The following is a 15,993-nucleotide window of genomic DNA, read 5'->3' as shown; positions in this document are numbered from 1 at the left end:
TTCTTCTGTGTGGCCCTCGTCCCTGCTCTGAGTTCAGGGCTATAGCCACCAGCCCGGCTCTAGGGAGACCCGCAGATCATCGGGCACGGTGGAGAAGCAGGAAGGCGGGGCCGGCCAGCAAGCCAACGAACCCGGAGCTCCGGCTGTGGGCGGGCCTCGAAAGGCCTGGCCCCACCCCCGCGAGGCCGTCCTGCTTCTGCGCAGGCGCGCAGAGCGCGTTCCCGCCCCGCGGCACCGCCCACATCCTGGGGACGTCGGCGGCGCGCGACGTGCTTCGCCGGATAAATGCGGTGGCGCCGGTCGTAGGAGAGCGTCTGTCTTGAGCGCCAGGGCGTCCGGGCGTTTGGTGGCGTCAGGTACTGAGCCTGAGTCCGCCTCTGTACCTGCCTGTGCCATGGCGGACGAAGGGAAGCCATACAACGGTTAGTGTGGGGCCTCGGGCCGGGAGGCGGCGCGGTGGGCCGGAGTGGGCGGCCCCGGCCTAGGCCGCAAGCCCGGGGGCGGGAGGCCGCGAGGAGCTCTGCGTTCATGGGCATTGGTGGCCGCGCGGGCAGGGGGCACGGGGCACCGCGGGACCCGGGGGCTCCAGACTCGCCCAGATTCTGGCGTTGGAGGACCTGTGGCTCAGGGGTAGGGTGACAAGATTCCTTTGAACTTCGAGGGTGGTTGATGCCTGTCAATTCAGTTTGGCGGCCCGACTCTTCTTTTAAATGTGAGTCAGTAGTGCCTTGTTCGTGGGCTGGCTCCTCTGGTGCTCCGGTCAGGCGGTTTTGCAGCTTGCTCCTTAGTGTTTACCAGTTTTCTAGCCCTAACAACTACCCTGACTTGTTAATTCATCGTGGTGGTGAGGACAGTATGACAGCTGAGGTTTGACTCTCGAGTTGGCTGTGCTAACCCCAGCGAGTTAAGCGCTGAGGTCTTGTTTTCTACCTCTTTTATGTTGTGTACCTGTCTTCCCAAGTGTGTGGTGTGTGTCAATGAGATCTTTTCTGTCTCAAGGACCAGGAACACAGTGACTCGAAGTGGAGATTATTCAATGAACCTTAGTTGCACTGTTTCTTTATCTTACTCCTTTTCGCTAGGATCACTTGGTTGAGGGTCTTTGTTTACAGGACGCTAGATATTAGGTAGATTTCTCTGGAAGTTATGAACCTTTTTGTGTTTGTGTGGTGCTGATTTATCCAGGGCCTGAAAAATCCTCAGCCCAGTGAACCTTTATTTTAATTAAAATCTAATTATATGCTGGATAGTGGTGGCCCACGCCTTTGATTCCATCACTTGGGAGGCAGAGGCAGGCAGATCTCTAAGGGTTTTTTGTTTTGTTTTGTTTTCCCCGAGACAGTGTTTCAGTGTAGCTTTGGATCCTGTCCTGGAACTGCCTCTTGTAGACCAGGCTGACCTCGAACTCAGAGAGATCCTCCTGCCTTTGCCTCCCAAGTGCTGGGATTAAAGGTGAGTGCCACCACCAACTGTCCAAATCTCTGTAAGTTCGAGGCCAGCCTGGTCTACAAACTGAATTCCAGGACAGCTACACAGAGAAACCCTGTCTCAAAAAACGTGTGTGTGTGTGTGTGTATTTTAACATGATCTCCTCCCTCCAATCACTTCCATGTCTTGCCCCTCCCCCAAATTCATACAACCTGCTGAGTCCGTTTGCGTTACTTGCATGTACTTGTTTTTAAGGCTAACCATTTGGGATTGAATAACCATTTAGGGAGTCATTACTGGGAAAGGCTAATTTTCCCTAATAGGGTCAGCCTTAGTACCCCAGGCTGGCCTCATAGTCTTTCTGTGCCTACTTCCCAAGTTTGGTATTGCAACCATGTCCCACCATGCCTGCCTCACACACTTACTTATTTTGTGCTAGGAGTTGAACACAAGGCCTTGCGTTGTGCCTGGCAATCCCCTTCCACACCTGGCAATCCCCTTCCACACCTGGCAATCCCCTTCCACAGAGCTATAGTCCCATCCCATCCTTTTTTGATGTTATCTTTTTTAAGCTGCCCAGACTGACTTGAAGTTTCAAATTCTCCTGCCTCAGTCTCAGTCTGGTGATCTTTTTGTGTGTGTGAAGGATAGGTAAAGCACTTTATGTACTGAGCTGTACCCTTAGCCCTCCTTTTGTGTATGTGTCTAAATATATATACACATAAATACATATATGTAGACAGAGAGACAGACAGACAGGGTCTCAGTCCCAGTCTGGCCTTGAACTCTACATATGAGAGAATGAACTTGAGCCTCTCTGATCATCTTGCATTAAAAACAGTGTACTACTACACTTGGTTTTATTTACTTACCTTCCCCGGCCCCTTTCTTTCTTTTTTTAAATTTTGAGACAAAGTTTCAGTGTGTAGCTCTGACTGTTGTTCTGGAACTCATGTGTAGACCAGGCTGGCCTTGAAAACTCAAGAGATCTGCCTGCCTCTGTAACTTGGGAATTAAAGTTGTATGTTCCTATGTTCAGCTTATTTTCCTTCTTAAAGCAGGAGCTTAACTGATATGGAACTTGAAATCCTCCTGCTTCAAACACGGTTTGTATTAGAGAACATTCCAGGACCCTGATATGGAAATATCACCAGACCCCAAAACTATAAGTCCCTTGAGGTGCAGGGCATTTCTGCTCAAAGAAACTAGCATTTTCCAAATTTAGAGTAACAGTTTAAGAGCAAGGAGGTAGTGATTATTATTAGGGGGTTTTAAATAGGTCATATTTGTACATTTTTTTGTTGTTGTTTTTTGCATTTGTATGTATGGCAAAAGATCAAAAATTTCAAAAGGTTTCCATGTATTGATATTTTATTTGACTTTTATTTTAATAAATAAAGCTTGCCTGAAGTTCAGAGAATAAAGCAGCCACACTGGTCAACCTTACAGACCAGGCAGTGGTGACACACACCTTTAATCTCAGTAGTCACACTAGTTTGCCATAGAAACCAGTTGGTAGTGGTGCTCACCTTTAATCCCAGCACCAGAGTGGAATATAAGACAAAAGGAGACAGCTCTCAGACACAGTCTCATTTTGAGATTTCTGGAGGCAAGATCACAATTTCAGACTGAGGTAAAGGTAAAAGCCACTGGCTGGGTATTTTGCTTTTCTGACCTTCAGGTTGAACCCCAATTTTTTTCTCTGATTTTTATTAATCATGCTACATTTCCAGGTGTCAGGTTACATTTCCATGTTTTTTGTTTTTGTTTGCATAAAGGAACTTGTTTCTGCTTAACTTTTTTCTTTTTTTTTTTTTGACAATTTTATACATATACATAATTGTGATATATTCACCTTTTGTTATTATTTTAAGGATTTTTTTATTTTATTTTTCTGTATCTGGATATTTTGCTTGCATGTGTGTGTCTAGTGCGTGCAGAGCCCAGAAAAGGGTACTGGATTTCCTGGAACTAATTACAAAGGCTACCTCCATACAGACACCTGTGCCCTGGCCAGAGGAAAGAACGTTTTATAGGACATCAACATCAGGACCAAGTTATTGAAAAACTGTAGGGATACTGAATATTGAATGTCAATAATAAGAGTCAAGAATGTACCTTGGGCTGGAGAGATGACTTTAGAGCTACTCTTCCAGAGGACCAGCTTTGATACCCAGTATCCACGTTGCAGAGCACAGTTGTGAGAAGCTATGTGGGTACTAGGAACCAATTTTGGTTCCTCTAAAAGAACAGCAGGTACTCTAATTATTGAGCCATCTCTTCAGCCTCTTAACCCACTGATTTCGAAGGTTGTTCATATGAACTTTTAGAGAGAATTCCCACACCCACCATGCCTTTTTAAACTTTGTTTTAAGACAGGATCTCATGTAGCCTAGGTTGGGCTTAAATTTGGTATGTAGGGGCAAATGATCTTGAATTCCTGATTTCCTGCCTCTACCTCCCAACTGTTGGTATAATAAACATGGTCTACCATACCCAAATGGAAAATTCTCCTTTTGTTGTTGTTGTTTGTCTGTTTTGAAGTGATGCTAGGGATTAAACCCAGGTCCTTGAGTGTGCTAGACAAGCACTCTACTACTGAGCTACATTTTTTTTCCTTTTTGACTTTTTTTTAAATCCATATGAGTGTTTTGCCTGCTTGTATATCTGTATACCACGTGAGGGCCTGGCGTGGGGTGCCCATGGCAGCCTCTGGAATGACATTATGGACAGTTGAGCATGGCAGTGTAGGTGCTGGGAATCAAAGCTGGTCCTCTAGAAGAGTGGCCAGTGCTCTTAAATGTGGTGCCTAGCCCAGTAGTCATCGGAGACTACTCCTCCAGCAGCTAGTGGGAGCAGGTGTAGGACCCACACCCAAACATTAGGCAGAGCTCAAGGAACCCCATAGACAAGGGGAGGAAGGATTGTAGGAGGCAGAGGAGTTGAGGATACCACCAGAACATGGCCCATAGAATCAACTAAGCAGGGCTTACAGGGACTCATGGAGACTGAAGCAGTGATCATGAAGCCTGCATGGGTCTGCGCTAGGTCCTCTACGTGCATGTTGTGGTTGTTTAGGTTGGAGTATTTGTGAGACCCCTAACAGTGGGAGATGGGTATCTCTGACTCTCTCGTCTGCTCTTAGGACCCTTTTCCTCCTCCTGGGTTGCCTTGTCAAGTCTTTGTGTTTGTTTGTTTGTTTGTTTTGTTTTGCTTTTCAAGACAGGGTTTCTCTGTAGCTTTGGAGCCTGTCCTGGAACTACCTCTTGTAGACCAGGTTGGCCTTGAACTCCCAGAGATCCACCTGCCTCTTGTCTCCCAAGTGCTGGGATTTAAAGGAGTGCGCTACCACTGCCCGGTACTTGTCAAGTCTTAATATGAGGGTTTTATCTTGTCTTACTGTATCTTGTTATGCTGTTTGTTTAACATCACTGGAAGACCTGCTCATTTCTGATATAGATATAGGAACTGGGGAGAAGGAAACTGGGAAGAGTGGAGGGAGGGAAAGCTATGGTTGGTATGTACTGTATGAGAAAAGAATAATTTTTTTTAAAAAAGTCATCTTTCCAGGTGGTGGGGGTGCACTCAGGGAAGCAGAGGGAGGTTGATCTCTGAGTTCAAGGAAAGCCAGGGCTACGTAGAGAAGCCCTGTATCAAGAAACTAAACCAGGGGCTGGAGAGCTGGCTCAGAGGTTAAGAGTACTGACTGCTCTTCCAGAGGTCCTGTGTTCAATTCCCAGCAACCACATGGTGGCTCACAACCATCCGTAATGAGATCTGGTGCCCTCTTCTGTCCTGCAGGCATACATGCAGGCAGAACACTGTATACATAATAAATCTTAAAAAGGGGGGTGGGCAAAACAAAGGATGAGTCATCTTTCCAGCCCCTTGAGGCACATTCCTGACCCTTTTATTTTTCTTTTTTTTTTTTTAAATATTTATTTATTTATTATGTATACAATATTCTGTCTGTGTGTATGCCTGAAGGCCAGAAGAGGGCGCCGGACCTCTTTACAGATGGTTGTGAGCCACCATGTGGTTGCTGGGAATTGAACTCAGGACCTTCGGAAGAGCAGGCAATGCTCTTAACCTCTGAGCCATCTCTCCAGCCCCCCTTTTATTTTTCAATAACCCTGCAGTTTTCCAATAACTTGTTCTTGATGTTGACGTCCTACAGAAAGCTTTTTACTCTGTCTAGGGCATAGGTATGGAGGTAGTCTTTGTAGTCAGTATGTCTTTCTCAGGAGTACAGACAGTGGCTGCAGACCACTGATGTATTACCAATTTCTGTATCTGTTTCCGATTCCAGAGCATGATGACCGTGTTAGTTTCCCTCAAAGAAGAAAGAAAGGCCGGGGCCCTTTCCGATGGAAGTGTGAGGGGAATCGTCGGTCTGGAAGAGGTGGTTCTGGTATACGATCCTCCCGGTTTGAGGAAGATGATGGAGATGTGGCAATGAATGATCCCCAAGATGGCCCCCGCGTAAGATAGTAAGAGACTAATTGTTCTGCTTTAAATAGTGGCCCACCGAAACATAGTCCTATTCTTTCTTGTCTCACTTTGTAAAGTGATACTTGACCAAACCAATTTAGTAGCTGTAGTCTTTCGTTAGTAGGTCAAGTTCATCTTTCCTAGTGTTTATGGAAATTTAATTCTGCTTCCCAACAGCAACCCCTATCCCAATCGGCCTAACCGTCAGGGGGATACTTGGCATGAGCGAGATCGAATTCATGTTACTGTAAGGAGAGACAAAGCTCATCCAGAGAGAGGAGGGGCTGGGACCAGCCAAGATGGGACCACCAAGAACTGGTTCAAGATTACTGTGAGTACTTTGGGAGAGTAGATGATTTGAGGAATGGGACTGGACTCTGTAAAGGTGTTTGACACGCACCCCCAGCTCCTCAAATCCATGTAGTCCAGTGTTTACTCAACAGTCAAGTATCACATTTATCCACCATTTCCTCTTGGAATGAGTTTCTTAAGAACATTTAAGAACAGGGACGGGCGGTGGTGGCGAACGCCTTTAATCCCAGCACTTGGGAGGCAGAGGCAGGAGGATCTCTGTGAGTTCGAGGCCAGCCTGGTCTACAAAGGGAGCTCCAGGACAGGCTCCAAAGCTACAGAGAAACCCTGTCTCGAAAAACCAAAAACCAAAAACAAAAAAAAAAAAAAAAGGAACAGGGATGGGGGGGCTGGAGAGATGGCTCAGAGGATAAGAGCACTGACTACTCTTCCAGAGGTCCTGAGTTCAATTCCCAGCAACCACATGGTGGCTCACAACCATCTGTATGTAATTAGATCTGTCACCCTCTTCTGGTGTCAGGCATACATGAAGTCAGAATGTTGTATACATAATAAATAAATAAATCTTTAACAAAAAAAAGAACAGGGACAGGGCTGGAGAGATGGCTCAGAGGTTAAGAGCACTGGCTGCTCTTCTTAGAGGACCTGAGTTCAATTCCCAGCAACCACATTGTGGCTCACAACCATCTGTAATGAGATCCGATGTCCTCTTCTGGAATGCAGGCAGAACATTGCTCACATAATGAATGAATGAATGAATGAATGAATGAATGAATGAATGAATGAATCTTTAAAAAAAACTTGCCTGCATACTTTGTCTTTTAAAAAAAGAACATGGCTAAAAGGGAGTTGAGGATAGGCACAATGACAAGTGGAAGGGGACTCTGCTGAGTGTTCTCAGGAGGGTCAGGAGGTAGAGAAACACTTAAGCTAAGAGTGGCTTATGTGGCTGTGGAGTTTCTGTGGGGCAGTTAAGGCACAAAACTTAGGATTTAGAATTAATACATTTGATGTGTGGCCATGTGGTCTGAGGCGTCTTGCCAAAAATAATAAGTATATGGAAAAGATTTTATTTATTTATTTATTTATTTATTTATTTATTTATTTATTTATTATGTATACAATATTCTGTCTGTGTATATACCTGCAGGCCAGAAGAGGGCACCAGACCCCATTACAGATGGTTGTGAGCCACCATGTGGTTGCTGGGAATTGAACTCAGGACCTTTGGAAGAGCAGGCAATGCTCTTAACCTCTGAGCCATCTCACCAGCCCCCGGAAAAGATTTTTTTTAAAGTTTTTTTTTTTATTATGTATATAATATTCTGTCTGCATGTATGCCTAGAGGCCAGAAGAGGGCACCAGACCTCATTACAGATGGTTGTGAGCCACCATGTGGTTGCTGGGAATTGAACTCAGGACCTTTGGAAGAGCAGGCAATACTCTTAACCACTGAGCCATCTCTCCAGCCCTATGGAAAAGATTTTTAAGGAACTTTTTTTTGTTGTTTTGTTTTGTTTTGTTTTTTGAGACAGGGTTTCTCTGTGGTTTTGGAGCCTGTCCTGGAACTAGCTCTTGTAGACCAGGCTGGTCTCGAACTCACAGAGATCCGCCTCCCGAGTGCTGGGATTAAAGGCGTGCGCCACCACTGCCCGGCTTTAAGGAACTTTTTGTATCTCAAATGGAAACCTATATCTGGTTCTTTCTTTTTTACTTTTTTTTTTTCCCCAGAATTTTCAAGACAGGGTTTCTCTGTAACAGTCCTGGCTGTCCTGGAAGTCACTTTGTAGACCAGACTGGCCTGGAACACACAGATCCACCTGCCTCTGCCTTTTTAGTGCTGGGATTGAAGGCGTATGATAACACGCCTAGTACATCTGATCCTTTCTTTAGGAGCAGGAGGCTGGCTCTATCAGCCTCCTGCATATAAGCATGTGTCATGCCTTCTATCACTGAGCCTCATGCATGCCATGTTAAGTATGTCTTCTATCTTTAAGCTCCACTCTAGAGCTCTAGAAATCTTTTCAGTCTTGGCAGAAAATACAGAAGGAGAACTGAAATGTACTGTCCTTCTCTCTCACTTCCAGATTCCTTATGGTAAAAATCTTTTCAGTCTTGGCAGAAAATACAGAAGGAGAACTGAAATGTACTGTCCTTCTCTCTCACTTCCAGATTCCTTATGGCAAAAAGTATGACAAAGCATGGCTCCTAAGCATGATTCAGAGCAAGTGCAGTGTCCCTTTCAACCCTGTTGAGGTAAGATGAGGTCAGGCTTGGGAGGCTGGCCAAAAGCCTGTGGACTCCAAATCTAATGTTCTTGTTTTTCCTTCTTCTAGTTTCACTATGAACACACACGGGCCCAGTTTTTTGTGGAAGATGCCAGTACTGCTTCTGCATTAAAGGCTGTCAACTGTAAGATTCACGATCGAGAAAACAGAAAGGTATGTTAGATAAAGGGCCAAGGGTGTGGGATAGGTTGATGCTGATGTACTGAGTTAAAAAGGACTAAGTATTAATTCTGGGGATAGACTTATTTCACGTATATTCTTGCCTGTCTGTGTTCTCTTCAGATATCCATCATCATCAACGCCTCTGCTCCACCCCGCACTGTACAGCTTGAACTGAAGCCTGAACAAATAGAGCAGCTCAAAGTGAGTCCAGCGTAAGTGGTACAGCAGTCCTTAAATCTCCCTCGGTGAGCACTAAACCCTTTCTCTATTTTCTTTCCCCTAGCTGGTCATGAGCAAACGATATGATGGCTCCCAGCAAGCACTTGACCTCAAGGGCCTCCGCTTAGACCCAGGTATGGCTGACAGTAGTGGTCCTGACTAGATGGAGAGGGGGAGCAATCGGTCTTTATAACACTGAGGTTGGCAAGCCCTCTCAGACTTTTCTTTGTGTTTACTGAAGATTTGGTTGCCAACAATGTTGATGCTGTCCTAAACCGCAGAAACTGTATGATGGTCACCCTGCGGATCATTGAAGAGAACATTCCTGAGGTAAAGCAAAGTGGGATAAATAGGGTAGGGTGAGGGACCAGAGTTGCCCTTGCTCTGTGTGTGGTAATACTTGTAAACTTTGTTCTGTTCACAGCTATTGTCTTTGAACTTGAGCAACAACAAACTATACAAGCTGGATGATATGTCCAGTATTGTACAGAAAGCGCCAAATCTAAAGACCTTAAATCTCTCTGGAAACCAAGTGAGGATCAAAAACATCGTGTTGCTTTTATTTTTAATATTTAGTTATTATAAGTGAGTGGAAGTCGGAGAACAGCTTTTGGGAGTTGGTTCTCTTCTTCCACTGTGGGTTCTTGGGTTGGAACTTGGGTTGTGAGGCTTGTGCAGCAAGAACTTGTGCCCACTGAGCCATCACACTGACTCTGGCTTCATTGCTACAATGGTGGAGGGTGAGAAGAGTTTGGCTGACCATGGTGGGAGGCAAGAAAGACAACTTAGGTAGGATGGGAGTGTGGAGATCCAACTGCTATCCTTACTAGGGTCTCTTTTTTCCCTTTTGCCTCCTCTTATCCTTCATAGTTGAAGTCTGAGCGGGAATTAGACAAAATAAAAGGGCTGAAGTTGGAAGAGCTGTGGCTTGACAGAAACCCCATGTGTGATAACTTCCGAGACCAGTCTACCTATATCAGGTCAGTTGTAGCCTCTGTCTCCCCTCCTGGGGACCTTCACCCCCTTGGAGGCTGAGCTAATGCACCCTGACCAGTGCCCGTCTACAGGAGAACATGCAGCCCTGAGCTGGAACCACCTGTCCTTTGGGAGGAGGATCACGTACTCCTTTCTGCCTCTCTGTGTCTCTCACCTTTGTCCCAGATCTCCTTTCTTTCCTTCTTGCCTACCTACTGTTCTCTGACCTTTTTTCTTCCTTCTTGAACACAGCCTTCTCTAGATTCTCCCTATCTGTTGTTCCAGGAAGGACACCTCCTTTTCTGTTCTGATGTGGAGGTGTCATATATATGTCCCACCCATATGATTGTCTTCACCCAAAAGCCTAGTATACTCAGGGTGAGAAAGTCCTCACTAACTGGGACTACCTACTGAGGTAGACCTTTCCTTGTTTGTCCTTTGATGTTCCCTCTTGCCATTATGCCAAGAGGGACTCTTTCCATGATTGACTTATTCAAGGCTGTGGCCTGGTCTTTCCTGTTCATGCTGAGGTTGATGCCTCTTGGAGGCTGCTACCATGCTATTGGTGTCTCTTGCCCAGTGCTGTGAGCTGGGCCCTTCTGGAGAAGAAACCTGGGCTCCCTAAGATGTGACCTAAGCCGGGGCCCCACCAGGAGGCGTGGGGATCCCAAGGCAGGTGCTGGGCGTGGAGGCCACAGGGGCATCTGCTACCAAGGAGACAAAGAAATGACCCTGTCAGGGGCATTGCCCCTCCCTCACTTGCATACCTCACATCAGCCTGTTTGGCCCCGGAGGAGGGCTGGTTAGCCAGAGACGGGTAAGATTCCTCAGGGAAGGAACAACCTAAGACAGGCACAGTCGCAGAGGGGCCATCAGGAGAGAACTTGGGGGCCAACTGAGGTGGGGCATAGACCCTCACCCCCCCAACTCGGCAGGAGCCTAAACCCTCATGTCTTCTGAGGGAGGTCTTCTGGCCCCATGGCTGCTTTACTTCCCACGCCTAGCTCAGACCTGGACCCAGGGAGCAGACAGAGACCTGGCCAACAGCAAGCGAGTACAAGCCACTATAGTAGGGTTTGTTCTTCATTTCTACCTTGGAACCACGGGAAAGGGGCAGCTGAAGGAGAGGGCTGTATCAGAAGGTCTTTCTTTCTCCCTTTCCCTTTCTTTTCTAAGTGCCTTTGCCTTCAGTTCTGTCTCTGCTTTGCTTCCTCTCCTTATCTCCCCATATCTTCCTGCCCTTGCCCTGCCCTGCCTACTTTTTCTTTTTCTCTTTTCCTTTCCTTTGTTCTCTTCTCTTGCCTTCTTTTCTCTTGAGCCCTGTCTTGCTCATCTCCCTGCCCCAACATCCTGTGCCATACTTGTGGTGTGTTCTGGTCTTGGCCAAGGCCAGACCTGGCAGAACTGGTGGATACCTGTTGAGGCAGCGGAGCCCCTGGGCTCCCACCCTATTCCCTCCTCCCGGGGCTGCACAGGTGAGTAGGTGGAAGGTAAGGGGGGCAAGGTGGGGAAGGAGCCCTAGGCTTAAAGCTTGGGCTGAGTGTTCTTCCTGTGGCACTCGGGATCAGGTATTGACAAGAGACAGCCAGCCTTCAAGGCAATCCAGAGGGATACCCCTTGTGAGGAAGGGAATTGGGGTTCTTATCTCCAAGTGCATATTGGGAAGGAGTGGGCGATGAGGATGGGATGGGCTGTTCCTCGGGTTTTTGGTGTATTTGCTCCTAGAGCAGCCCAGGAGGCATGATGGCTCTGAAGCGTCACTTACTTCTGTCCCGTTCTTGACAGCGCCATTCGCGAACGATTTCCCAAGTTATTACGCCTGGTAAGTTTAACAGTTCATTCTCAGGCCTGATGGTGATGGTGCATGCCTTTAATCCCAATACCTGGGAGTCAGAGGTAGGCAGATCTCTGTGAATTCAAGGCTAGCCTGATCTACAAGTGCTAGTTCCAGGAGAGGCTCCGAAGTTACAGAAAAAACAATTTGTTCTCTTCTAACAAGCACAACTGAGATCTTACCTCTGTTTTGTGTCTCCCAGTGTGAATGAGTAGATCCCTTTTGAGAATATGCTAACAGTGGTAGCCATCATCCTAGAAAAGTTCACACCAGATTCCTGCACACTCTTTATGCCGGTTTATCATTGACTTCTGACTCTGCTCTTAGCTCTTTTGTGTGCTAACAAATTAAGTCTTCTGCTTCACATGTTACATTCACTGTTTCCACAGGATGGCCACGAGTTACCCCCTCCAATTGCCTTTGATGTTGAAGCCCCCACAATGCTACCACCCTGCAAGGTCAGAGTTGGGGATAGAATTATAAACTCGTAGCCGGGCGGTGTTGGCGCACGCCTTTAATCCCAGCACTTGGGAGGCAGAGGCAGGCGGATCTCTGTGAGTTCGAGACCAGCCTGGTCTACAGAGCTAGTTCCAGGACAGGCTCCAAAACCACAGAGAAACCCTGTCTCGAAAAACCCAAAAAAAAAAAAAAAGAATTATAAACTCGTGAGTGGGAAGCATACTGGTCCTGTCATCCTAATGTCTTGTTTGATTTCAGGGAAGCTATTTTGGAACAGAAAACTTAAAGAGTTTGGTCCTGCACTTCTTGCAGCAGTGAGTATCCCAGGGGCCCTTAGGGCTGGGGATAGTGACTGGCCTGTGTATAGCTCACTACTGTGTTGCTTTGGTTTTAGGCACAACTCAAGACTCTTCCTTTCATTTTCCTTACAGGTACTATGCAATTTATGACTCAGGAGACCGCCAGGGTCTCCTAGATGCCTACCATGATGGGGCCTGTTGCTCACTAAGCATTCCACCGAACTCTGTACGGTGAGTGTCACATGTCAAAACCTAGAACCACAGGGTCTTTTGGTAGGTAGGCTACTCTTCTGACCACCACCATATTCCCCCCCTATTTTCCAGAAGCAACTTATCTGAATACTTCAAAGACAGCAGAAATGTGAAGAAGCTTAAAGATCCCAGTAAGTATATCGTGTGAGCAGTCAAAATGAGAAACAGTCAAGAGAGCTGGCCAGGGCAGGTGTGCCCTAACTTTGGTTTCTCTTCCTTCTACTTGCAGCCCTGCGGTTCCGGCTGTTAAAGCATACACGTCTCAACGTTGTTGCCTTCCTCAATGAGTTACCCAAAACTCAACATGACATCAATTCCTTTGTGGTAGACATAAGTGCCCAAACAGTAAGCACATACTCTCCTGACAGAAGCCCAGAACTGGGGTGGGGAATGGGTTCAGCACTTCTTGGGTGAGGAGGCCCAAGCTCTGGTTGGGAACCTTCCTTGCTTCAGGTGCTTTTTTCTCTTTCAGAGCACATTGCTGTGTTTCTCTGTCAATGGAGTCTTCAAGGAAGGTAAAAATCTTGAGTCCTGAACCTGTCTCTGATCCTTAGTTTCCCAGCTACCTTCTTATCCCTTTTCTTCTCTGACTTTCCTATTTTACCCAGAGCATCTTGGTTTGATCTTATCTCCTACCTGTCTTAGATGCAGTGTGACAAAAACCTAGGGACCAGAACAATTAGATGGAAGAGTCAGACAGGTCTCCATTTCCATTCCTGTGTTTATTCTGTGGGTCTAGCAAAGTTACAGTACCTCAGAACCATTCTTTTCTTCTGTTTTGTCAAACGAGGTTCATAATACTCTTGCGCAGTGGTGCTTTAGGAACTGAAATGATTTCAGATACCTTTGCCAAGCCACAGGGTAAAGACTTTCGAAGTTGTTTCACTTACTTCCTGTTCCTGTCCCTTCATTCCACCTCTGTTCTTCTGTGTCCTAATAACCATTCTTACCTGACCATGATGTGAGAACCTTTTGTACACATCAAGCTTGAGCGACTCTAAGGAGCCATTGCTGCTGTTCTCGTTGCAGTGGATGGGAAGTCTCGAGACTCTCTACGTGCTTTCACGAGAACATTCATTGCTGTTCCTGCCAGCAATTCAGGGTAAGTGCTCAGCTTATCACATTGGGCATCAGTCTCAGACCAGCAGTGTGATAAGTGGGAAGAATTATTCCTCAGGGAGTTAGCAGAATTGTAGAAAGCAATAAATATGAAGTTCATGAAGCTTGAGTAACAACTATAATAATTCTAACGTGTTTGGGAGATAATCCTCCTAAATACCTAGTCTGTAGTCAAATGACGAAAGGTAACATTAGATGGGCACCACGTGGATTAGCCAGATCTGAGAACAGAGACAATGTAGAAGGGAGAGGTTATTTGTCTTATTTATTTAAGATGTTCTTTGTCCCCAAGGTTATGTATTATAAATGATGAATTATTTGTGCGGAATGCCAGCCCTGAAGAAATCCAAAGAGCCTTCGCCATGCCTGCACCTGCACCCACACCTTCGTCCAGTCCAGTACCCACGCTGTCCCCAGAACAACAGGAAATGTTGCAAGCATTCTCTACCCAGTCTGGCATGAACCTCGAGTGGTCCCAGAAGTGAGTTCCGAGCATGGATAGGACCAAGAGGAAACAGCCAAAAAAGATTTCCACCAAGACTTCTGCATAAATTATTTATAAAATTCCAAAGCAGTCGGGCAGTGGTGGCGCACACCTTTAACCCCAGCACTTTTGGGAGCCAGAGGCAGGCGGATCTCTGTGAGTTTGAGGCTATCCTGGTCTACAAGAGCTAGTTCCAGGACAGGCTCCAAAGCCACAGAGAAACCCTGTCTGGGGGGAAAAAAACAATTCCCAAGCACAAATTAAGAATGAATTGTTGCCTTTTCGCTTACATGTTACTCCCTTCTCCCCACAGTACAATTAGAGATTAAACCTAGACTTCAGACTTCATATATGCTAGGCACTCTACCACCAAGCTACCACCCTGGCCACCTTTTTTGTTGAGACAGGGTTACACTATGTACTTGTCTGGCCTTGAACTCATAGATACCTGCCTGCGTCTTCCTCCAGAATGGTGTGGCTAAAAGCATGAGCTATTGCTACCCAGTCCTCTTTTTTTTACTTGTCATTCAGTTTGAGACAAGGTCTCATTAAGTTACCAGAGCTGTTCTTGTACTCTTACCAAGCCCTGGACTGCAGTAAGCCTCATCATTTCAAGGGAGCTGGGACTATAGGTGCATACCTGGAGCAAGAGTCCTCTTATATATGGTTCTGCAACAGTTTTGTTTTGAGACAGGGTCTTGCTATGTGCTTTGGCTGCCTGAGAGTCATTGTGTAGCTCAGGATTGCCTCCAACTCAGTGATTCCCACCTACTCCTGCCTCCTGAATGGTGGGATTAAAGGCCTGCACCATCTTGCCATCCTGTAATTTAGTTTTTAAATTATGTAAATCCTTCCATTCCAGTGTAAAATTTTGGTCATTTTTGTTAGACATTTTAATGTTTCATTTGTATAAGTGGTGCAACAATGTATAAACTTAGTGAAAAACTTGGGTGAAGTTCTTCATGGCATGGATTATAGAGTGACTTTTTTCCCCTTTAGTAGTCAGATTCTCACGTGGCTTCCTATTCTAATCTCACTTCAGGTGCCTTCAAGACAATAACTGGGACTACACCAGATCTGCTCAGGCCTTCACTCATCTCAAGGTAGGGTATGGGAATTTTGTGGCTAGAACCAGGGATCTCTGAGCTTTCCAAAAGGGTCAAATGAAGGCTGGGTGTGGTGGGCTTGTCATTAGTCCCAGCACTTGTGAGGTAGAGGTAGCCAGATTGAAACTGAGGCCAGCCTGGTCTATATAGAGTTCCAGGACAGCAGGGTGTGGGGTGGGGAGTGTCAAATGAGCTGGTGAGAAAGGAATCATCTGGCTCTACTTACCTGTTCTCTTTCTGCAGGCCAAGGGAGAGATTCCAGAAGTAGCGTTTATGAAATGATCACAGGAAAAGCCCCCTTGTAAATAGCCCTTGGATAATATTGTCTGGCTGTCATCTGCCGTCTCCTGTGCAGCACCGAGGCCAGCCTGTAACTGTGACTGAGGAGGGAGGGCTGCCTTATCCTCCTCACCTACCTTCTGGAAGACTTACAGAAGACTTCCGGAAGATTGAGCCTCATGGTGCCAGGAAGCCAAAGCTTACTTTGTAGAGCTGACACTAAACTACCCGAAGGACTTAGGTGCTCTGTGTACTTAACCCCAGATTCCCTTTACTTTTTAAGATA

General features: G+C 46.3%; 1 protein-coding gene across 1 annotated transcript; it reads left to right on the top strand.

The window, feature by feature from the left end:
• Positions 1-232: 232 nt before the first annotated feature.
• Nxf1 (nuclear RNA export factor 1) lies at positions 233-15,993 on the top strand. The gene is made up of 21 exons (XM_057777807.1): positions 233-422; positions 5,738-5,918; positions 6,097-6,250; positions 8,404-8,487; positions 8,568-8,672; positions 8,802-8,882; positions 8,965-9,034; positions 9,142-9,230; positions 9,325-9,432; positions 9,771-9,880; positions 11,661-11,697; positions 12,099-12,167; positions 12,427-12,482; positions 12,600-12,698; positions 12,792-12,850; positions 12,949-13,064; positions 13,192-13,234; positions 13,749-13,821; positions 14,131-14,319; positions 15,365-15,425; positions 15,672-15,993. The coding sequence occupies exons 1-21, from the start codon at positions 395-397 to the stop codon at positions 15,708-15,710; spliced, it is 1,851 nt and encodes a 616-aa protein (XP_057633790.1). The 5' UTR covers positions 233-394; the 3' UTR covers positions 15,711-15,993.

This window comes from Chionomys nivalis, chromosome 8 (assembly GCF_950005125.1).
Source record: "Chionomys nivalis chromosome 8, mChiNiv1.1, whole genome shotgun sequence".
NCBI lineage: Eukaryota > Metazoa > Chordata > Mammalia > Rodentia > Cricetidae > Chionomys > Chionomys nivalis.
This window is presented reverse-complemented; position numbering and strand designations above follow the sequence as displayed.